At 41.9% G+C, this 23,174-nt stretch overlaps 1 protein-coding gene and 1 long non-coding RNA gene across 2 annotated transcripts in view; one reads left to right on the forward strand and one right to left on the reverse strand.

Annotated features, from left to right (window-relative positions):
• The window catches only part of LOC109513316 (uncharacterized), a 42,155-nt gene that overhangs the window by 14,616 nt on the left and 4,365 nt on the right, over positions 1–23,174 (forward strand). The window contains exons 3-4 of the long non-coding RNA XR_002167723.1: positions 19,026–19,103; positions 19,356–19,694. This is a non-coding gene — a long non-coding RNA (uncharacterized LOC109513316). The remainder of the gene's footprint in view (positions 1–19,025; positions 19,104–19,355; positions 19,695–23,174) is intronic.
• Positions 104–16,394, reverse strand: uts2r (urotensin 2 receptor). The gene is made up of 4 exons (XM_019865633.1): positions 15,872–16,394; positions 14,477–15,201; positions 12,197–12,575; positions 104–1,040 (listed from the first exon to the last, which is right to left on the reverse strand). The coding sequence occupies exons 2-3, from the start codon at positions 15,188–15,190 to the stop codon at positions 12,198–12,200; spliced, it is 1,092 nt and encodes a 363-aa protein (XP_019721192.1). The 5' UTR covers positions 15,191–15,201; positions 15,872–16,394; the 3' UTR covers positions 104–1,040; position 12,197.

Raw genomic sequence — 23,174 nt, forward strand, 5'->3', positions numbered from 1 at the left:
AACCATCAAATAAAGAATAATAACAAAACAATAATACAGTATGCTCCCCCAAATTTGACATCATTTCATAATTAATAACTAAAGAGAGATGTCAAAATTAACCTTTTTTTTTTTTTTTAAACAACATTCACTTGCATTTTTTTTTAGGCAATAAAAATAAGAACTGGAATGCCATTTTTTAGACACGGAGAAGAAATTTCAAAGGGGAACACAAAAAGCAAATGTGCCTCGTGACATTTGTGAATGCATGCGAAATTGATTGTAAAATCTGGATCCATTAGAATATGTTTTTGAAAGTTTTGGTAAATAAATATTTCACTTTACAAGAGTTACTTTGACATTCAAATTTCAAATGATGCCAATTTTGGGGGGAACACACTGCATCACAGATGCATTCTCTGACAGTTTTCTTGGAATTGTATCACTTTTTCCATCTCACTGAGGCTCAAAAGCACTTTCGTTTTGATCAGAGCATGTTTTTTTCAACGCCGCCGGTGGACCCGCAAGGCCTGCGCTCCCGTTAATCACTAGAAATGAAGTGCACGTGTTTTATTGTCCAGTGAAGATGAATACAAATGAAGATAAATCAAACCAGGTCGGAATACTCAATTATGCATGACTGCATTTATGCTTGATGTTAAGGGTGCTGCTTCCTGAACCCTACTGCACTTGTCCAATAATCATGCTTTTTTTTTTTTTTTTTAATCCAGAAAATCCACACAAGCGTGGCTTGCTTCTGTTGCAATTTTTTTGCTGTTGCACATATTCATGCAGACTCACATACAGTATTGCATAACAAAGAGCACAGATTGTATACTTATTCATCATGAAGGTCATTCCTATGTTCATTCATGGGAAAAAAAAAAATGAGCACAGGTGTGAATTTTGGCGCACGGGTTACAACATCTGTTTTAGTTGCACACACATTTGTCATGTTTTCACTTCTTTTGCCAGTTTTGTAGAGATGCCCACTTCATTCGAATGCCGTTTCCACGTGGTTCTTTGGTCCCTTTTCTTCACTCGGCACAATTCAGTCACATCTGTCAAGGACAGGGAACAGGATTGTATGTTCAGGGAGCACTCGTACAATTTTTCAAGGGGCATTGTCATTTTTGTTTTATTTCCAAAGAGAAATAGATGTCATCCTAAGCAGCATATGTCCCGATTCATTTTCTTGACTTACGTTTTGTTTTCAAGCTTTTTTTTTTTTTTTTTTTTTTTTTTTTAAACTGAAGCATATGTCTTAATTCAGGACCGTGGGTAATGTTCTAATTTCTAATTGCAAATGTACTGCACGCCTGACATTCGGTGTAAATTTCAGATCCTAGACTCGCTCCTTGACGAGACGGATTGTAAATTTGGAAAAATATTAGCCTGTAATGCAGCACTAAAAATAGATTACATCGGAGCTGGATCAGAATGACGAATTAGAGCTCGGAACATTAAGGCTGACACTGGTCCAGGTGCATTAATATAACCCCTAAAATAGTTTCGCCGTGTCTTGTGCTTCACTCATCACTTTATTCTGTTGAGTTTGTGTCATATCATTGAAATCCAAAATCTGGGTAAGCAAACAAGCACACTTGAATGCCAGTCCTACTTTGTACGCCGTGGGAAGACTTTCTTTGTTTTTGTCCATAAAGTTTGAATCTCCATGGTAACCAAACACGCTGTGCATAACTTTGCCCATGTGACCCCAAAAAAACCCCAATTTACCGTTCCAACCGCTCGTTCTGTAATTGTTTGGTTCATAATAATAGCTTAGTGCTGGGAGACGTCTGCACTTTAAAGTGTGTTGGCTTTTACTCAGCGGGTTTGGTAATAGGCCGGCTTATGATTTGCTATTTGACAATCAATTTGAGTTGATCATAGTTTTTTTTTTTGTTTCTACAGAAGGCTTGTGCCTCCCCCCCCCCCACCACCTTGCACTCAAAGCGATCGAGTTGGACTTAAATAGCAGCGGGGCAGAAAATAGAAAGCGCGACTCGCAACCACTGGCTGTGTTCTTGTTCATTGGACACCTGTTAATTTGAGATTGCAATGCCGTTGGCCGCGTGCCCTTCCCGCCGATGTCCCCCCACCCCTTCATTACCACGCAACCGCCGCCACTCCCACTTCTCATTTGCGCCGCTCTCCTGTCTCAACGGCGACAACAGAGTGTCCTAGTTATCAGCCACATGGCAGCATTAGCCAACGAGGTGCATATTTTTCTCCCCACCACCACCCCCCACATTGCAAATGCATCATAATCAAGGACTCAAGGGAGGTTAGGAACAGTTCTCGGTGTGCCGACAAAGGGAGGGTTGTTTATGTCTCCACGATGAACAGTTGAGGTCATGTGTTGACATACTCTCAAAGGCAGACGTGAAAGTCATGAAGACGTTGGGCCTTACGAGAGGAAAAGTTCCAAGTCTGGCCCGAGTCGTATAACTGCTGTTATTGGCTTTCGATTGCATGATTTCTCTAAACTCCCATTTTTAACTGGAGGAAGATTGGCAAGAATATTCTCCCCCAAATGTAAACATTTAATTGTTTGTGTCAGGGTTGTCGTGTCTCTGGCCTGTCTGCCTTTCCATGAGGTGTCAAAAAAAAAAAGTCCATATTTTGACATCTACTTGTCTCTGAAAATGTTCCTGTAAGCGAGTCTGTCTGTATTTCGGCTCCATTGTTCCATAAGGTGGCGCTAACTTCCATAACTGGCCCAACACCAAATGACATTGGTCAACAAATTTGACTAAATTACCACGCATGGTCAAATCCAGATTGCGCAAGCTTTTATAGGTCAAACTATGAAAAAAGAAAAGATCTCAACAATCCGATCTGCCAAAATAAAGACACATTTTATTTTTGCCAAGCCGTGGCCGGGTGTACCGAAATTAGCCAGTGATGGCTTAGCACAAGCGCCATTTCTTTGCCGCCCGTCATCATAGTGGCAAACGTTAACCCCGCGGGAACAATGCCTCGCTCAAGGGCACCTCAACAGTATAGCCGGCCAGCCAACTGACATCTCTCTGACAACCAGTCGCCTTTATTTTATTTGTTTATTGATTGATTTATTTTACTGTGACGGCACTTCAGCCCGTGTCTCTCGACTCCCAACGCCCACGTCCTTGCGGACTGTACTACTGCCGCCCCGTTGTGTTCCATTTGGACCGACTTCTAACAGTATTGATATTGTGAGACTCTTAACCATGCACTACAAAAGGCAGCCGAGATCAGACGAAGGTCTCCCTCCTCGTGCGGTACGATGTGGTTCGGGGCTTTGTTCAGAAAGAGAACAAAAAGATGAGGGATGCGGGGCTCATCCAAAAAAAAAAAAAAAAAAAAGCTTTCTTTAAAAACGCGAGGGAGCTGGAAAATGCCCCTCGTGCGTCACAGGGAAGAGTCGCGTGACCTCAGAGGTACGTCAAAGCGGAGGGGGAAAAAAAAATCGTCCTTGATGCGACGAGGGATCGCATTTCTTATTCATACTTTGGTTCGTCCATCATAAATGTGAACACACTGCATATGTGCAGATACATTTTTGTATTTTGGCTCTTCTCGTGTTCTTATTTCTATTTTGGTTCCTGCAGTACCTTATTGAAAAAAATACAGTCCTATATAATTGGAATGTATATAATCGTTCTTGCAGTTGAATTTTTGGTTTGATTCCAAACTCTGGCTCTTAATTAACCCTTTGAGGGGCAGCGGTCACTACAGCGGACAGCTTATCATGTTCCAGGTTAGCGTTGTTGGTGCATGAAAGGGTTAAAAACTTTTTGTTTGAGTGAGTGGGAAAAAAAAAAGCTAAAATGCTTTTCGTGGAAACGTTAAAAAGTTCAATGGACACCAAGCTGTCATTTTTGCAGTCCTTGTCATACAGGGCATCAATGTATTGATGTTTTCATATTTCCATCAATCTATCCATTGATCCATTTTCTCCCCTGTGTGATCCTCTTCAGGGAGCTAGAGTCTCCTCCAATTGACTTTTGGCCAAAGTCAGACTATAACGTCGACCTTTCACTCACATTCCCAGCGTCACCGAGTGGAAACTGAATCCACTCTGCCGGCATGGAAGTCATGCGGGTCAACCACTACACAAGGGTTTGGAAAATAGAAACCCGTGTGCCCCTCTCCTGTTCTCTCAGAACAAATTGTTGACAGGCAATATAGAAATAAAATTCAACATTTCCCTCCCAAATGCTAATAAGCGTGGGCCTCCAACCTCCGGTCATGCCCTATTGTGGATTTTTCGGCCGTGAAAGGGTTAAAAAGAGAGATGACCTCCATCGCATGTCTGAAATAGAATATCCAACAGTAGCCCTTGACCTTTTCACAACCTTCTTTGAACATGCTAAGAGATTGCTAGCTTACAAGTCGGCGTGCCATGACCGACCTTTCCAACAAACGACAGGAAACGCGCGACATTTTCTGTAAGCTTATATTTTTGTCAAAAGCTAAGCGTGTTGCAGCGCCCCCTAGCGTTTTCGATCTTCGCTTTCCATCTTTTATCTTGACCACTGTTTAGTCCTCTGCAGCCAATGCGCGACGATGGCTTTTCCCCCCTCGGCTATTTCGTGTCGAGGTGGAGGCCGACGGCGCGGGCATGTCAAATTTCACTTTGACTAAAAGCAATCAAGAGCGGACGCGATTTGCGAGATGGCTGCGATTGACTCGAGGGAACGTATCGATCGTCAAACAAAAGAGCCCTAATTTCTCGGATTAAGTGTGATAAAACCGCAGGCTCAATTCAACGCTGCACCATTCATGCTTTGTAAAGCTTATTGATCCTCCGCGGCTGAAGGTTAGTGGTTTTTACCCGCTCTCTTTTCACACTCGATGAAGTATGCAATCGGCGACGTCAGATGCAGGAGATAAGCGGCGCAAGGAAATGTTTGGGTTTCTTTAAACACCGATCCGATAAATTTTATCAGCCGTGGTTGTCCCGCGCAAGGGAAACGTTCCAATTTCCTTATCAACTGATTGTATTCCTCATTTGTTTTTCTATATTCTGTTGGAGCAATTTCAGTTCCTGGTCGTAATAGATTGTGAGATATGAGAATCAAGTCCGTAAAAGGATAACACGTAAAAAAAGCAGAACTTTTTATTTTGTTTTTCTATAGTGAATGCCTCGCCCTTATCAGCGATGCAATAGCCGCTGTACCATCTCGCGATGAACCGCCATGTTGCTTCGGCTACTTCCACGCAGGCAGCATGAGTTCAAGTGACCGCTCGGTAGAGATTTTTTTTTTTGTCTTGTCTCTTTATGTCCACTACGATTGACTGGAAACCAGCCCAGATTATCGTCTGCTTTTTGGATAAAGTCGGTCCTGTTTTGACGGCAGTGTTTTATTGGAGGGAGGGAGAGACAGAGAGAATTTAATGCAAGGGTCCATGCCAAAATATTCTATCATCCAGAGTATTATATCTAGGTGCTAATAAAACTACCAAAGTAACAGAGACACTCGTTTTAAAAGTGTATCATCCCTATATTCACTTTGTGGCTCAGAAAAGTCACTGTCATTAACTGGCATGTCCATTTGTGACACGGATTGAGTTCATTTAATTGAACATTTTCATCTGCCAAGACACCATAAATTATTTTTTCCCCCCCTTTCTATTCAGCCAGATGTTGAGGCAAAGCATGACTGGAAAAGACGGACAGCGGCTCTCTTTTTCTGAGCGATGAGTTCTGAGAATAGTCTTGCAAAAGGGTACAGCGTTGGCAGGTCTTGAAAGATATTTGCAGGCGAAGCGTGCGCGTCCAGGGGACGCGTCCTATCTTGGTGACGGCCGCTCAGCCATGTGATTCTGATTCATAGCGGTCTGGCGTAATTTCAAATTTCCTGCCTTGCCTCATCTCGTGCGTCCGAATCAGAAGTCGCAAGGAAGAAGATGAGCACCTTGCCTTTCTTTGATGGTACGCCTTTTCTTGTTTCAGGTGACTGACCCTGTGCCTTTCTTTCGTCTCTCGCAGATTAATCGAAATAGATTAATAACTTCTGCCAATTTGAAACCCGAAGAAGTGACTTGTTGTTTTTATTTTGTTCATGTGCAGTTTGCTGCCAATGCAACTCATTGTCTGGAAGTTCTGCCAATGTGCCTCTGGTGCACACTAGCTTTACTTATATTCAAAGCAAAACACTTCGAACTCTCTGTCATCGATAAAATGAGCCACGACACCAAAATATGGCATCTTTACAGATGTCTAGATGTGCAATATTGACAGTTCACAGAAATTTGCAGAATTATTCTATTCAGGGTGACGGATGAGATGGAACCTATCCCAGACAACATAAATAAAACATTTCCAATTAAGGGCTAGGCTCAACATTATGTAAGACGTGTTATTGACTTCATAAAGTTACTTGATGAAGTTTTAAAGTAGTCCAAGGCTGAAGATCTTTTTTTTTTCTTCCGTCTGTTCTATTAAACTTATTAAGGTCACCATTTTGAAAGCAGAAGCAACCAAGCGGGCAGAATTTGTGAATATGAACCGCCCAAATTCTCTCCATTCGTGAAAAAAAAAAGTTAATAATTTAGTATGATGAATGTTATTGGTGCCGTGATTCATTTTGAGTTTTGCAGTCTTAAGCTTCAAGATTTTTCAAAAAAAATCAACTACTGCATCATTAATTAACCCTTTCATGCACCCTGTAATCTGATGGTGACAGAATGTAGACTAGAATTTAGACCAATTAAAGGCTGGTCTAAGTTGTGGCGCAATGCCATTTAAGTGAATATGATCAAAGAACAGGTCGGCAAATTCTTTGCTTCGCTGATATGTGTGGCGGACGTAATCAAATCTCATTCCTAAATATAAAAGCAGCGTACATTGAACCCTCTGAATCATTGTCGAAATCATTGGATTGAATACAATATTATCATCTTTAATATATTTTGAAACGCACCTCACTGACCGCGGCACAACTGGGGCGTGCGTGTCAGACCATGAGATACTGTAGCAGTGCAAGCCTGGATTCAGATTACAAAAGAAATCTTTTTTTTTCTTCCTGTAGGAGCACCCTTTGCACATGTTCCCGTCATGCCTTGCTTCTTTCTAACTTGATTTACCTGAGCAAAGATGAAGACTGTCAATATGTTTCTGGAATGTCACGACGCCTGGGGGTTACAAGAACGACACATTCCATGTGGTATTTGCATGCTCAATAAATGATCGCCGGAGGTCTTAACAGATTCATCCAGCGGTGAAACGCGGGTGTTGATGTCAGGATTTACATGAATCGACATTGTCAGCGAATTGATTGTGTAAGCTGACGACATAATAACGTTATCTTGGGAGGGTCTGGGCATTGAAAAGGCTGTGCAGCCACAGCAGGTCCAGAGACCTGCTGTGCTTTCAATTACAAATTAAGAGAAGAAAATTGCTTCTTTAAAGGTAAAAGCATTTTGGGAGCCGCTTTGTGCTGGCTGCCCTTTGGAATGTTTTTTTTTTTTTTTTCCCATTATCTTTGCCAGAAACAACAACTTAGGCTTGTCTTCATTGAGCTAGCTTTATTTTTATTAGTTATCACATGACATATTATATTAATTACACGTTGGTTTGATTTTGGCTCATTATGTTAAAAATAAATACATAAAAAAAATCATAGTTTATAATGGGGAGCCAGTGAGATTTTAGCCGAAATACATTTGGGATTTTTGATTCACGTGAGGGGGGATGAGTTGGAATGGATACAAATGAATAACTTGTCCCGTGAGGGCTTTCTGTTTGTATTAATAGATTTAGCGCGCTAATTAATTATGTGGCCAGACTGGTCACCCAATACAAAATGATCTGTGAGAACCGTAGTAAAGGATTTGTTTCAAGAATGCCAAATTGGGCGCTCTTCTTGTTTTACAGTCCTCACCACTTCAATGTCAAATGTCTTGGCTTTCAGACTCCATGCCTTACGTCGCGGTCGGTTGGAGTATGTGTTTTGCGAGGTCGAAAAGTTCGACACTCGGTGTGCCGTACGGCCTCGAGTTGCGCTCAGGCTCCATCGATCACTCGTGGCCTTTTGAAATCTCTTCATGTCAAAGAGGAGAAAGACAGAATGAGAGTGGCTCATTGTTCACACAAGCTTTCCGCATCCATCCAGCGTCAAAAATATCCCGGAGGTGGAAAAAAAATAAAGCACTTGTTCTATTTTTTACTAAGAGATGCAATAACTTACTTCACCTGATTTTGTCAACATGACTACAATACCGTGATCACGATTGCCAACCGAAGCCGATTTAAACTCAACCTTTCAAGTGGCTCAAAAGTACTCGTATCCCTTTTTAATGCATATTTTAATATGTTCCACTCCACAGGCTGTATCTGCTATTGTGATTGTAGTTTGCAGTGGTGATGAATAACTCGACGCCCATACGGCACAGTATTTTACACACGGCGACAAGTTCATTTGCAAATAGATTCACGTGAGGGAAAACACATTTCTTGACAGTATTTTGATTTCCTTCTCTTTTTCAAGCCTGACCCTATTTACCCGTTTTCGAAACAACTTATTCTCATTCGGAAAAAAAAATAATTGATTGACATTTCTGGTTGTTACATTGTGAGCATGTTTGAGAAAAGACTCAAAGGGCGGGTGGGCTCTATTGTTGAGAGAAGCTTTTTATTGATGGTGCTGGTAGTTGACTTTGATTTACCGGCTCGGAGATTAGGTCAGAGAGTCAGCATCTCTCAGCAAACAGATGCAAACACAAATGTGGCTGCCTTGTGATTTATAGTGATGGATGATATTCATGTGCAAACCATTTGCCCCGAGGATATGACGGAAACTTACACGCGCTTTTGTGGTTGGTTTCCTGTGAAGGGATCGCACGTGGTTTTTAGTTAAAAATGGTTTCATAATATTGGGGGCTATCATTATGATATTTTCGGAATATGAAATGGGCAAAAAAAAAAAATAAAATCACTGTACTGTATATTGTTGCCTGTATGTATCCATATTTTAAAGTGTGAATATAATATGTCGCAATGTCAAGCAATTCGATTTTTTAAAAACCAAGTTAATCACACAATTTTGCACAATTAATCGCAATTTTCTCCTTTTATTGCCTTCAAATCCTGTCACATAATATTTACTTACGTATAAAATATTGCAAATAATTTAAAAAAAAAATCTAATAGAAGATTACATTTCGTTTCAAAGACTGTTCTAACAGCCTTCCGTGATCCTTGAGTACAAGTCTGTCAAATGGAGTGAGGAAGAGTGAGAATGGAAAATGCTGCCTCTCATGGGAGGAAACGTTTCTTTAAAAGCGATATTATTCATTTTTAAAGGTCACTATTCATCCCCGGTCACCTCAACGCGTGAAAAAAAAATCAAATAAAATGATGCCTCTGCAATTGCACATATCAGTCAGCATGAGCGACGGACAGCACCGCTCGGACAATCTTCACAGCTCATCTCACATGTTCCGCCGGCAGGTGATGACTCGTGATGGAGGAGGTCAGAAATTCAGTAAAAGGGTTCGCTGACGACTATTCACACTGAAACATTCCAGAATACCCTTCCATTGAAATGTGTTGTCCTCCAGAAAGCATTTCCATGATTAAACTATTATGAATGCTGGATTCTGTCGATCAAGGATGCCACCATCGTCATTAAAGTGCAGCATAAAAATGACTTCTTTTTTTTTTTGACACTGATATCTCAAGGCACCACCACCATTTTTTGCAACCCCCCGTTCTTTTTACATCATTCTCTTTCCCGGCATTGCTACCAAGCAGTTTTGCACCATTTTCTTAGTCCCCCCGGTGGGAGTTTCAAAATCTGTCCGAGGTACCCAGAAACACCAGCTACTTTGCCTAAAGCCATTTAGATTCTCGGCAGAATAGTTAAAAAAAAGTTCTGAAGAGATTTGCACCGTCATTTTATCTTGTAAAGCCAAGAGCTCAAAACCCTTTTTTTTTCCCCATTGGACGTATTATGAGATATTTACGGGGATACTTGGTCCATGCTGTTATATACTCCGAGGCGTTTCATTGGCGTATGGTATGGATGCAGCACATGGTGTACATTTGGAAATCGAATTTAATGTTCCACGTTAGATTTGTGGTGATACCATTTTGAGAATTTGAAAAAGTGGAGCAATATAGCATCACCTTTGTGCAACCTGTTTTCATGTCTAATTTCTCACTGTGTGGAGGTCGCCCCCCCCCCCCCCCCCCCCCCCCCCCCCCAAATATGGATGGAGTTGCTATTGTTGCCGAGATAGCATTTCGGTCATGTTCTAAACTGATAATAATTGTCTCAATTATTGTTCATATTAACATCGCCTCTTCATGCTAATCTTGCTCACTCGAGAGGGACCGTTCATCCTTTGTACGTATACGGAGCATGAAATAATTGAGCGAGTGCGAAAAAAAGGCCATTACTCTTAAGCTGCAGTGAATATTAAACAGTCAACGTGAAGTCCAAACTATCAAGCAGGCTGCCGCGAAAGCTTTATTTCCTGCCATTTCCTGCGTCCACTGGCCCTTTTCCTGCCTTTTGTTACTGTAATCATGATCCTATCAAGCGCCATTATGAGTTAGAGCCACTTCGCAATTGGCAGCCAGGGATCCGTCACCGTGTGGATTCATGTGTTTAACCTGCGCTACTTTATCGAGGAGCTTTTAATGGTCCGCCTGCGAATTGAGCACTAAAAGTGCCGCACTCTTGATACCCGCAATAAAACCATGAAAGGAAACTCATGCAGAGCCACAAAATGCTGAGGTCCTAATCATTTTGAAAAAAAGGGACCACTGACTAATTATAATTGACCGACTCTCTAACAGGCAATTGATTGCCCACCGTATTTTTTTTCAAAAGGGTGCCAGTGTTACCCGAGAGACCGTTTCTTCTTGTTGATAAGAACATGAATGATGAATAATGAATAAAATGTCAGTGCGACACTCTGCTTTTATAGGATATAGTTTATGAGTCTGCTATGAATTTATGCATCATGCATTGATAATGAGTCAATGTTTTCATTGCCGGGCTTGGAAGTTCACACAAGGAAATCCATTTCTGCCTTTGACGCATTTTCCCTTTGTCATTGTATCATTTCACAATGTCTACTTTCCTTTGAAAGAAGAACTGATGCCATCCCCAAATCTTTGTTCACAGTATGCATTCCATGATAGTTTCTCGATCCGTAATTGCTCCTCCATCTTTGCGCGTTCCCGCTTGTCGCTCAGTCCGCTTGCTTAGCTACTCGTCCGCCTTTAGTGGACGGCACCGCTCGTTAGGTGTCGATCTTATTTCCCGCCACGAGCTGCTCGGGATGGGCGGATTGACTCGTACCTGCTGCCCGTCATGTTCAAGCGCAAGTTAGCTTAGCAGTGGAAACTCTGACATGGCCGCCACGCTTTGTTTTCTAACCGACTCTGAGTTGAACTGATTAGTGTGACCCGTCCACATGTAACATGGCACTTCGGTTTGGTGAGCTGGAGATAAGAGCGCTCTAGAAAAACCGTTCATTTACAACCAGACCGTTCACTTACAACATAGAATGATGGATATATATTCTAGAACCAGAACCAAATGGTTTTATTTAGCAAACAATATACATTTCAAACCTCACCCCTGGCATATCCCTTGCGTGCATTTTTCTCCAGGTATCCAAAAGCTTTCATGTTAGGTTGAGTGCAGATTCTAAATTGTCCTTCGGTGTAAATGTGAGCTTGAAAGTACATATGTTTGCGCGTCCTGCTTTTGGCTGGTGACCACTTCCAGGATGTAACCGTGCCACTCGCTCAAAGCGAGCCGGGATAAGCTCAAGGTCACCCCTTGAAGTTAATGAGCACAATCGCTATAGGAAATGGATGCCTACGTCCGTGCGCATTCCCCTCCGTTAAAAACTACAATACCTTTCTCCGGTTTCCTCTGCAGGAAACATTGGCGAAGGATATCTAAAATTAGCATAAAAAGTGTCTCAGTTGTTTACATGAGTGGTAATCCTGAATTATGCCTCTGACGGGGGCCTTCATAAAATACCCACAGTGACACATGCATAAATTCAGACAAATCAAGGAAGGAAAAAAAAAAGTCTACAGTCTGCCTTTGAATAAATGGAGACACATTCACTCGATTACCGAAACGTTAGGCTCTTATAATAAGTTAAATTACTGTCACAGTGATTTAGAAATGATAAATTCCAATATCTGAAGGAGCAAACGATTTGTATGTCAAAAAAAAAAAAAAAAACAGCACATGCCTACCTCACAAGCTGCTGTTGTGGGTACGCAAGGACGCTGTGTGCGTGAGCATGAAACTCTCGGTACACTGCTGACTGCTCGCGGAGGGCGATCTGCGTGGCGAGCGCTGCACACGGCCCCTCCTGTCAAAAAAACTTCCAGCTGACCAGGACCGGTTGTGCTTCCTCAAATACTCTTTGTAGTTCTTGGTGAGCAGTGTGTATAGGAATGGGTTGATGCAGCTGTTGGAGTACGTCAGACATGTCGTCAGGTAATTGATGTTGCGCTTGGCTGTGGAGGACAGGGGCAGTGTCGGATGGTACTGACCCAGGAGTTGCCATATCCAAAAAGGCAAGAAACATGCCCAAAAAAGGAGCACAATGGTGAAAATCAGGTAAAGAACCTTTAGGGAGATAAGAAGAAAAAAAAGGAATACATCACTGATAGCAAAGGAATGACAGCAGCTTATTTTTTTTTTTTTGGGAAGCAACACAATTATGAATTACGCACGCTCAAATATTCTAGATCGAACGTCACCCTCTTTGTCACTGCACTGGTCAATCAATCTCCTCCACCTGCATGCTTTCCTGTTTTGAAGAGAGAGTGCCAGATGGGCACCATAACATTTTGGCAGTATAAAGCGTGAGCCAGAGCCATTGCCTGGCCATTTGGATCACGCGTTCAAAGAATAATTTTATTTATTTTTAATTTGAGCGGATGCATCATGGCTGAAAGGATTTTTAGAGGCATCACTAATCGTCTAAATTACATTTGTCAATGAGTCAAGTCCTCAAGAAGTTTTCTTGACATTATGTTCCATGCGCCCCCATTCGTCAAAACGGTGCTGCATTCTCTGATTAATATTGCGCTGGTGGAAAAATCACTTAAGTAGAAAAATCCGCCCATTTTTATCCATCTCAAGAAGTGAGCGTTTTGCTTTGTACGACCACTTATTGTCGACTGAAAATGACATCACAGTTCCTAAGGGCTCAGGTCATGACCATCGTGGATCACCTGTTTTGTGGGCGTGGTCATGGGAGGCAGGCAATGCCCCACGCCCCCTCCAAAATTTAGTTGTGCGGTGCAATCAGGCTCCCCTGACGAATAGAATATTTTAAGATGAATGCAAAACAAAAAAAATCCCATCGCTGTGCCTTTCTTTTCATTCTGAGGTAACGACAACCTGCGCAAGATGAAATATTAGCATATTTCCGGTGAACCATTATAATAATAATATATTGTTTGACAATGCTACACATTCCTTTTTTGTAGTTACAGTGCCTTGGAAATCCAATTGTTTGTTTTTATAGGCCAAAGTCATGATGGGTGTGCCATCTTAATTATTCTAGCGTGGATGTTTACAGCATCTCCGCAATTTGTCCAATGCCGTGACGGTTTTCCTATTTCTGGATTGTGATTATGAAGCTGAATGCCTCATCATGGCCACTCAGATGGCTTCCTGCTACGTGCCATATGGGCTCTTTTTGTGTGCTCTTATCACGCCTGCGTTTGATAGCAGTCCAATGACAGTGACGCCTGTTGCCAGTGTGTTTGTGAGAAAGAGCAAAGGTGGGGAGCAAACGGATCATTTCACGTTCAATGTGATAAAGAATGGAAATAGGGAAAACGGGTGCTTGTTGTACCTGTGAATGAATCACTGCTCGTATAACAGGTGGGAAATATTTTGAAAAGTGACCTGGTTGTACATTAGTCGAATTTGAAAATAGTCCTTTGTGTTATCGTAACCGTAGCTAACGTCGACTTGTTTTACAGTGCACGAGACGTACAGTGTCGTGCACGTTGGCGAGGGGTGTGGCTTTGGTCAGAGATTCTAGCTGGCACGATTGAGGTGAGCTACGTTCAAATCATTTTCGTAGTTTCATCATTTTCAAAGCAAACCTAATAAAACATTGATTTGCTCAAGAATAACCGTAGCTAACGTCGACTTGTTTGACAGTGCACGAGACGTACAGTGCACGCCTCGTGCACGTTGGCGAGGGGTGTGGCTTTGATCAGAGATTCTAGCTGGCACTATTGAGGTGGGCTTTCGTTCAAATCGTTTTCGTAGTTTTAACACTGCAAACCTTTTATGCAAAGCAAACCTAATAAAACATTGATTTGCTCAAGAGTCTATTCTCGTAAAAATTTGGCAAAAGGATGCCGTGAATTTCGGTCTCTGTTTTATTTTAAATGCCTGAGTCGCTGTGGCCTAAATTCTGATTCATAAAACCAAACCAAACAGTGTGGAAGATTTAAAAATAACGAAAAACTGTAAGAAAGAGAAAGAGAGAGAGATCTACTGACCTTCAGATTCGGAAGCTTATTGGTCGTTTTGAAGGTCACCGTCTGTGAAACCCAGTAAGTCCGAGCAAGCTGGATGTAGAGGTAGCCAATGATCAATCCCGGGGCTACGATGCTCGTGCAAAAAAGGAAGGTGATGTAAATCTTATAGGACAGCGATGACAAGGTGGGAAGACACATAGCCTTGTTGCCCACCTTCATGAGCTGAATGCTCACGATCATCGGTAACGTGAGGATCAGAGAAGCGGCCCAAACGAGCATCGCGATGGCTTTTCGATACTTTTTGGACCGCTTCACCGTATCCAGTGGCTTGAGCACTGCAAAGTAGCGCTCCGTGCTCATGATGGTCAACGTGAAGATACTGGCGTGCATGGTCAGAAAGTCCATGCTAATAAGAATCCGACAGCCGACGTCCCCGAAGTACCACCGCTTGAGGAAGTGAGTGCACACCACGAACGGGATGGTGAGCAGATAAAGAAGATCTGCCAACGCCAGGTTGATGATATAAATGTACATTGACGCCGCGTTGCGCATGGAATGGCACATCACCACGAGGGTGTAGATGTTTCCCAAGACTCCCACAAGAAACATGATGGAGAGAATAGTGCCAATGGTGAAAGTGGCGGCCGGGTCCTCGTGAGAGCTCTGAGGGGGCTCGGTGGCATTGGTGCTCCTTTCCACCAGGACTCCGACGGGCTCCATGGACGCGGTGGTCATCTCCGTCGAAACTAGAACCGAAAGTAAAGGAGTCGATGAGAAGATTCAAGGTCCTATTTGTCACGAAATGTGTTTGGGCCTCAGTAGTAGATGGAGAATTGAAAAGCATCCTCGATTGGGTTGAAATCAGGCCACTGAATATTCGCCATTTCTTTAGCTTAGAAGGTCTCAAGCAACTTTTCGCAACACATTGAATCACTGCATGCACTTTGGTGCCTTGAACAACAGCCATGATGGGGGGAAAAAAAGCATACACTCATGAGGCTTCCAAAACCAGCTCTGAAAATAGCTTCGAGCTTGCGCCAGGGCTGCTTTTAAACGGTACTCTGACACCACGAGTTGTTACGATCAATTGGAGATTGAGGATTTAGCGATTAATTCACATTGCAAGAATAATGACACGATAGTCCCAATTAAAGCGGCCACCCAAGATAATTTGGGTGATATCCTGACTGACAGTGATTGATTAGAGTCGTCGAGGGTCATATGAAAATGTATCCTTATCTCTCAGACAGCGCTGACTGCACCGCCGATATATTTTGTCTTTGCTAATTGCTCCAAAGTCTTCAAGACATTACTTAGAATGTGTAATCCTATTAAAAAAGCCCCACGGACTCATTTTACAAGTCACCCCCCGTCTGCCCTTCGCAGCTGGAATTAAATGGCCATGCAAGTCGGTACCTGTGTTATCTTTTTTGGAAAGAAGCCTTCAGCACGTCGCGGCGGTTCCATCAGCCATGCTTTCGTCTGACTTTTTCCGTCCAAACTTGGCACGTGCGTCCAAAATTTCACACTCCATAAAAGCAGCTTCTACAGGATGTCCGTCAGGCGAAACAAAAGGTGAATGGAAAAAATAATAAAAATCCAGTTGTCTAGAGGACCATAAAGCAAACAAAACAAAATCCCAAATCCCTCAATGTTCAGCCCAAGGTGTCTCCGAGTGAAAGGCGCTGATTTTTATATCAGTCTCACAAGTTCTCTTCGTTTACGTCCACAAAGTTGCAACTATCAAAGGAGCAGCGGGGGGGGAATCCAATTTTACGTATCAAAAAATAAAGACAGATCTTCAATGCGCCGAAGGTGACGGAGAAATGACGATCACATTGAAGCTTCCACCCGTCTCGGAGAATCCCCCTCAGCGAGTGTGCGTGTGTGTGTATGTGACTGTGTGTGTGTGTGTGAGTGAGCGAGACTGAAGTATGGGAGCAGTGAGGGAGGGGAGATGAGGGGAGAGGGCGAGCAAGTGAGGCTCTCTTACAATAAAAAAAAAAAATGGGAGGGAGAAGACAGAGGTCTGGCAACGATGAGGTATGCAGGAAATGCGCTCTTTCGTCTAAGCATTGTGACCCGAGACCCACACTGGCAGGGGTAAAAACAAATGCATCCACGATGAAGGCAGTTTGAGACTCTTTTATTCAACAAGGGCATCCAGTCACACTTTCTATGAATGGAGAATATTGGGCTGTTACCGAGCACTGCGGCAATGCACTTCTGCATTGTCTCTGCTGTATGGAGGTGACCCAAGCTTTTACTTTTTTTTTTTTTTTTTCTGAGCACATCAGGTTTTTCCAGATATTTTTTTTTATGAGCAAATCAGGTTTTTCCAGATATTTATTTATTTATATATATATTTTTCACCCCAATTTAAGTTCAAGCTATAAAAACTTGCTCCATACGGATCGGATTTTACCATGCGTTGTAATATGGAGCTATGACGTTTCAGAATGATATTCCTCCTGTTGCTGAACTTAACCCTGAATTCATGAAATGATGATTATTATTATTACTATTATTATTAAAAATGGATGTACAAAAGGAAAAAATGGGAGCAGATAAGTAAAGATCTTTAAAAAAATTCCCTAGAAAAGTTTACTTGCATGACTGATTTTCAAAATTGGTCAATAAAAAAAAAAAAAAAAAATGTTGGCCGGTGTTATTTTCCGTATATTTATCCATTCCATCCATCCATTTTCCGACACGCTTTATCCTCACAAGGGTCGCGGGGGGTTCTGGAGTCCATCCAAGCCGTCTTCGGGCAGTAGGCGGGGGACACCCTGAACCGGTTGTCAACCAATCGCAGGGCACACGGAGACGAACAACCATCTGCGCTCACACTCATACCTAGGGACAATTTAGAGTGTTCAATCAGCCTGCCATGCATATTTTTGGAATGTGGAAGGAAACCGGAGTACCCGGAGAAAACCCACGCAGGCCCGGGGAGAACATGCAAAGTGACTAAAGTTTTAAAGTGAGCGTTTTTTTAAAGGCTACAGATGTGAACAATTAAAGGGAAACATTCGTATTTTGAAAACATGAAGTTGTCTTTTTTTTTTTTTGGCTCTCACGTCAGGAACATTTGCGTCACTCGCGAGGGTCTGAGCGGCGTGTGCTTGGCGACGCCATTTGTTGTCCTAAAGAGCACGCGACGTGCATAATGCATCCTCGCTTCAAAGCAGGGAGCATTGGCAACGCAGAGCGGTCGTCTGCCGTTTCATTTGTTCTGCTGGAGAGAGGATGACGTTTGTCAGCTCGGTCGTGTAGAGGGACCGAGTTCCATTGTTAAAAATGAATAGGCATCACATCAAATCGGAAACGTAGCAAGAGAGAGTGGAGGCGACATATCAAAGGTATAAAAGGTCAGACGAAAACAAAAGTTCGGAATAACCATTCAATCGCTTTAAACAAGCGATTGAATGGTTATTCCGAATTTTTGCAGCTAGTGACGGAGATGTATCACAGACTTACATAAAAAAGTGAACTCAATGTTCAAACACTGCAGTGGTGAAGGTGGAAGGGAGCCAAAACAAGTCAGTCTGTGCGTGCAATAATTAATGTGTGGCGTCTGTCTGTCGGAGTAAATACCCGATGCAAATGTCACCCAAGTCTGCCATTTTGACAAGCAGTTAATTTGGCGCATTCGTGTGAGGAGTACAACTATTCCATTTTTTTTTTTAACTTGAAAATCGAGCCGTTCAAGTCAAACGAATAACTTGAAATGGTACGAACCAAGTTAAATGATGAACTGACAGACAGGTTAAAAAAAAAAACGAAACCAGGTCAAGTTACCCAAGAGTGAAAAAAATAAATTTTAGGATTATACGAAATAACAGTCTCCAGACTAAAATCCCATCCAAGTAATTTGAGATAAAGTAGACAGAAGAGTAAAAGCCAAGCAACCTTCAAGTGCCATATTTCCTGAAGAATATTTCCATTTCAGAAAGTATGTGTTCAGCTCTGCCAAAGGTGGCCACTTTAATGATTTAAAGGTACATTATGTTTTTGGGGGTGTGGGGGTGTGGCTTCAATTGTTTATTTGTTGTTTTCATTTTCATGCGATTGAACTGCATGAATTTTAATTTAAAAAAAACTATTTATGCCTCATGAGTTATCATTTTATTCTGCCACATATCCGAATCGGTATCGGCCAAAAAAAAAAAAAGGGTCGTTCAAGCCCTAATGTATTTAATAATTCCACCCACTGACTGAATTTTCAACAATGTAGCGTTGTAGCTTCTCGTGTTTAAATTATTTCACTGTTGCAGTAGTTATCAAGTCTGTACATCCTTGTTCATATGCCATTTTTTTTTTTTATCTTATGAGCCGTTTTATGGCAGTACCAAACATACCTTTTGGAATTTTGGCCAAAATGTTTTCCCAGACCATGACATCATACCCCTGTTTTTAAATCAGTATGTTAGCAAGCTGCATTATCTATCTTCGTTTTTGCTTGATCCCATGTGACAAACTGTTGAATCAAAAGGCAAATCGATATAATCCGCTTGGATTAAGATCTTTAGAGAAGTATTTTTGACACCGCTCATTCTCATTGTGACAGCGGGTGTGCTGGAGCCAGCTGACTGAAGACGTGAGGCGCGATAAATCCTAGACTGATCACCGGTCAATCCTAGGACAGGTATTAATGACACAATATAATTGCTCTGGTTGTTTGCAGAGATGTGAAAATGCTCTTTATCTCTTCTGACAAGTGTTTGTATTTTTTTTTAACTCCTCTCACATATGTCTGCATGGTAACCAAAAGCCTGATGCGCCAAGGGGGGGAGCAGCTTGCAGTCCACGATAGGAAATATATATTTTTTTAATTAAATAAATCGAGACAAAGATCATCCAAGGCGTAGCAGCAATTGAACCAAAGACTGTTTGGCAGTCAGTCGTCGAGCTGAGGCGGAATAGGCGAGGGGATGATGAGGATGACGACATTGAGACCAGACCAAAAAGACATGGACTGCGCAGTATGTTTATGAATTGGTAAGTCCAGCCAAACCACAGCAAACCACAGCAAGCAATGAACATTTGGCTGATTTTTTTTTTTTCATAGGGCTGAAAAAAAAAATAAAAATGAGGTGCTGTCTGGGAACACGGTGTCCCCTGGTACATTTGTGGTTTTAATGGAATATGTCCCACAGGAGCCCTGACAACATGTGCGGTAAATATGAGTCTGCAGTACATTTGGCTGGCAAAGACGAGACAAACATCATCCTATCAGGTAATTAGTTGGTCCTCTAAAGAAAGACTCTTATAATACTACATAATAGATATAGTATACAGTATAATACGATCATGGTAAAAAAATATATTTGCATTATGCCATATCTCGGTGATGTTAAAAGTGAAAACAATTTGCAAGAAATAGGAAGTCCACGCACATGATTTACCATCGCGTGGCACATAAAATGATGTCGCAGGCCCTATCTGGCCCTTCGGCCTCGAGTTTGACGGCGGTGGTTTACAGTGTAATGTGTGGCTCCGGGCTAATGCGCAAGGCGGTTACACTTGCTGTTCTCAATAAAATATGTTCTGTGACCACTCGGTAGACCTCTGTACCATCCAGCATCCAACACTAATTTACTTTACAGCTTGGATACAATTAATGGTACAGTACTTGTGTGATGGTGGCATTTAAAAGCAAACTAAAGCACAACGAATGAGTTTGCTTTATGTTTACCGCAGTGGGCTTGTAACACAACTTTATAACAACCCTGAAGAAAAAAGATAAACCAAATTAATAGCCAGTAAGAATTTACAGCAGCCCAGTGCGATCGAGCATTTGTCCTTGATTTGAAATATGTCATCGTTATCTGCTTTTCATTGCGTTGTAATTTGCTATTGATGATATGAGCAAATCTGTTGTTAAACTGGTGTGGGATTCAACCATATTTGGATGGGGGGGAGTGGAGGGGGGGGTCATTTTGACAACCTTATTGAAACATCAGAGAATCCCAATATACAAAACGTTCTTCTTATTGAGTTTATTCCTCAGAGTGGGCATGTTGCCGATACCTTCATCAAGCATTTGTGTGCGTGTGTGTTTTGGAGATGGTCTAATACTAGCTCTCGCTGCACCACCGCATAGAGGCTTGGAGTAAACAAAAGTAAAACCCACATATAGAGCATGTCTGGCCTCCCTGTGCTGACAAATTCCAATGTTACTTTAAACCGTCAGTTGAAACAGAAGTTCAATTTAGTGCGAGTGTAAAAATAATTCTGCATGAGTCATGACATTATTCATTATGACATGCTCTTAAACGGTATACCTGGTATCGGACGATACCAGGTATTGGTATCAAGACGATACCGGCCTTCTTTTAAAATACGTTTGTGAAAGAGGCCGATACCAGCCACTGATACTTAAAGCAAATCAAATAAAATCTAAATTTAGCATTTCCTAAATTAGACGGCATATTCCACTGCACTTCCTGACCTTGATTCGCCATGGCCGTGATCCGTTCGTCAATGATTTTATTGTGCTGAGAGAGCACAAGCACGCGCCCACTTCAAAGCTTGGTAATCGCAATTTGAGGCCCTCACTGCACACCATGTTCAGCTTCTATTGCCTCAAACTCAAAGCCGCTCATGGTCCCTAACGTGTGAGGCGATGTACGATGATATGCGAGGCGCCCAAATGGATGGAATGAATCAAAGAGGCTGTTTCGACAAGGCAATTTCATCCACGTTAATAGTCAAGAGAATTGAAGTCCTCAGCCAAGTCTTTCAATCTTCAGTTTAGAACCACGGCCTTCTTCAGAACGTGCAGGAAGTTAATAGAATGTAAGATTGCGATGCAGATGGTTTTGGAACACCCTTTCCGTCAGGTTATAATTTACTCCGTGAATGGGGAGGGAAATTACGTGAAGTCAGAAATAGACTCACTGCTCAACCTTATTCTCTGACTTTAGAGTACAATGAATCTCTTCCCGGGGATCAGACATTTGCCATTGTATGACTTTGAAACCTTAACAATGCCGAATGAGGATGCAAATATACTTGAACATACTACCTCTACTTCTACTACCATGTTCTTAAATAGAGACCATAATTTTTTACCGATAGCATTTCCATTTTTTTTATTGAGATGACAATAACCCTCCTACTTTGAATCTATTACAGATGTCCTCTAAATTGAGCTGTCCCGGCACCATTACGGCTTATTAAAATGTTGCCTAAGTGATTGCGCACAGTAAATATAGCTGAGGAACATTGTGTTAAGTGCTTTTTATGACATGGAGATTAGTATATAAAATTTAATAGTACACCAGCAGCAAGTCAAGTATATCATCAATTATAATTTGTTCAGCATTTTCCACACTCGTCTAACTGGGGGACAACTGCGTTAATATGTGACATTGCAGAGTGCATTCTTTTCACCAGCCGTTTAATTTTGGTGGAACATAAACATGACATTGTGACATTCATTTTTTTGTTTTTAGATGTTGGCAAAATCTACTGTGGTTTTAAGTGAGTCGGTGTGTTTTCACTTGATGTCCGTGCTAGAATTTTGGATTTAATCACCTCTGAGTGAGTGTAAAAGGTTCTCTATCTTTGCGTACGCCCAACTGGGATAGGCTTCAGCTCCCCAAACCCCGGAATCAGAATAAGCGACATAGACAATGACATCATGCTTGGTTTTTAGATACTGGAGCTGCAAATTTCATTGGGCAAGGTTTGATGGTAAGCGAATTAGCTAGCAAGCTAGCTAGCTAGCTAGGTAGGTAGGTAGGTACGGAGAGAGCTTGTCACATCAGTTGTTAAATTGTATGCCTCTATGCTAGGAAAGATTTATTATTCAGTCCAACAGCTGAGAAGCTCCTTGACAAGTCAGTGCCAAGAGACAGAGAGACTATAATTAGTTGGATGTCAAGTGTCGCAGCCGTTGAAATGCACTGCGAAGACACTTACGAAAGTTGACTTTGAAAGGTGGAAGGTTTCCATCCATCCATCCATCATCCATTTTCTGCCGCTTATCCAGGGGGAGGAAGATTTTTTACAACAAAATTAAGAAATGAAGGAATAACTCGTTAAAAGGGAGGACACGTGGCCTTCATTTAGCAATATACTATAGCTGAGCAAGGAGGAAGTCTAAATAACTGTTTTATAATTTCTAGAGCAAACTTTTCATTGAATCTAGGCATCATCAGATGGCTCATCGCAATACTCAATTTCAGAAGGGAAGATTACATGAAAGCCCATAATGGTGAAGATGGCGCCCGACAGAAAGCTGAGCTGCGTGTTTTATTTTTTCAGCAATTGTGGAGAAGAGGATTAAAAAAAAAAAAAAGTGATAGGTTGTTCAATTTATTGCAGTTAGACAGCTTTTGCCATAGTAAGGCCTCAAGCACATTGACAAACTGTTCACGCTCATATCCACACCTACAGCCAATTAGAATTCAATTCACTGCATCTAAAAAGCGTAGTTTAAATCGCTGAGCGATATTGGTTTGTTTTCAAGCTTACTTTGGTGTCCACTTTTCGGCAAATGTTAATCCTATTTTTTTTTTTCATTCCGAACTTGCTTGTGTATGAAGTCTGACAAGGTTCCAACCTGCTGTAGTGAATTTCAAATAGGCAGCCTGTAGCAACAACACAGTGAGATGGTGGAATTATCCAGAAGGCAAGGTGCCTCCGATCTCCCTCCTTTAATCATCAAGAGGACATGATTCACTGAAGCAAAATATGAAGAGAAAGCTGA

The sequence above is a fragment of the Hippocampus comes genome, unplaced genomic scaffold (assembly GCF_001891065.2).
Source record: "Hippocampus comes isolate QL1 unplaced genomic scaffold, H_comes_QL1_v1.1 scaffold58, whole genome shotgun sequence".
Taxonomy (NCBI): Eukaryota; Metazoa; Chordata; class Actinopteri; order Syngnathiformes; family Syngnathidae; genus Hippocampus; species Hippocampus comes.

Coding starts and splice junctions, on each gene's coding strand:
- uts2r (XM_019865633.1), bottom strand. CDS start 15,190: ATGACCACCGCGTCCATGGAGCCCGTCGGAGTCCTGGTGGAAAGGAGC. Junction 12,576..14,476: donor ATAAGCTTCCGAATCTGAAG/GTCAGTAGATCT, acceptor ATCTCCCTAAAG/GTTCTTTACCTGATTTTCAC.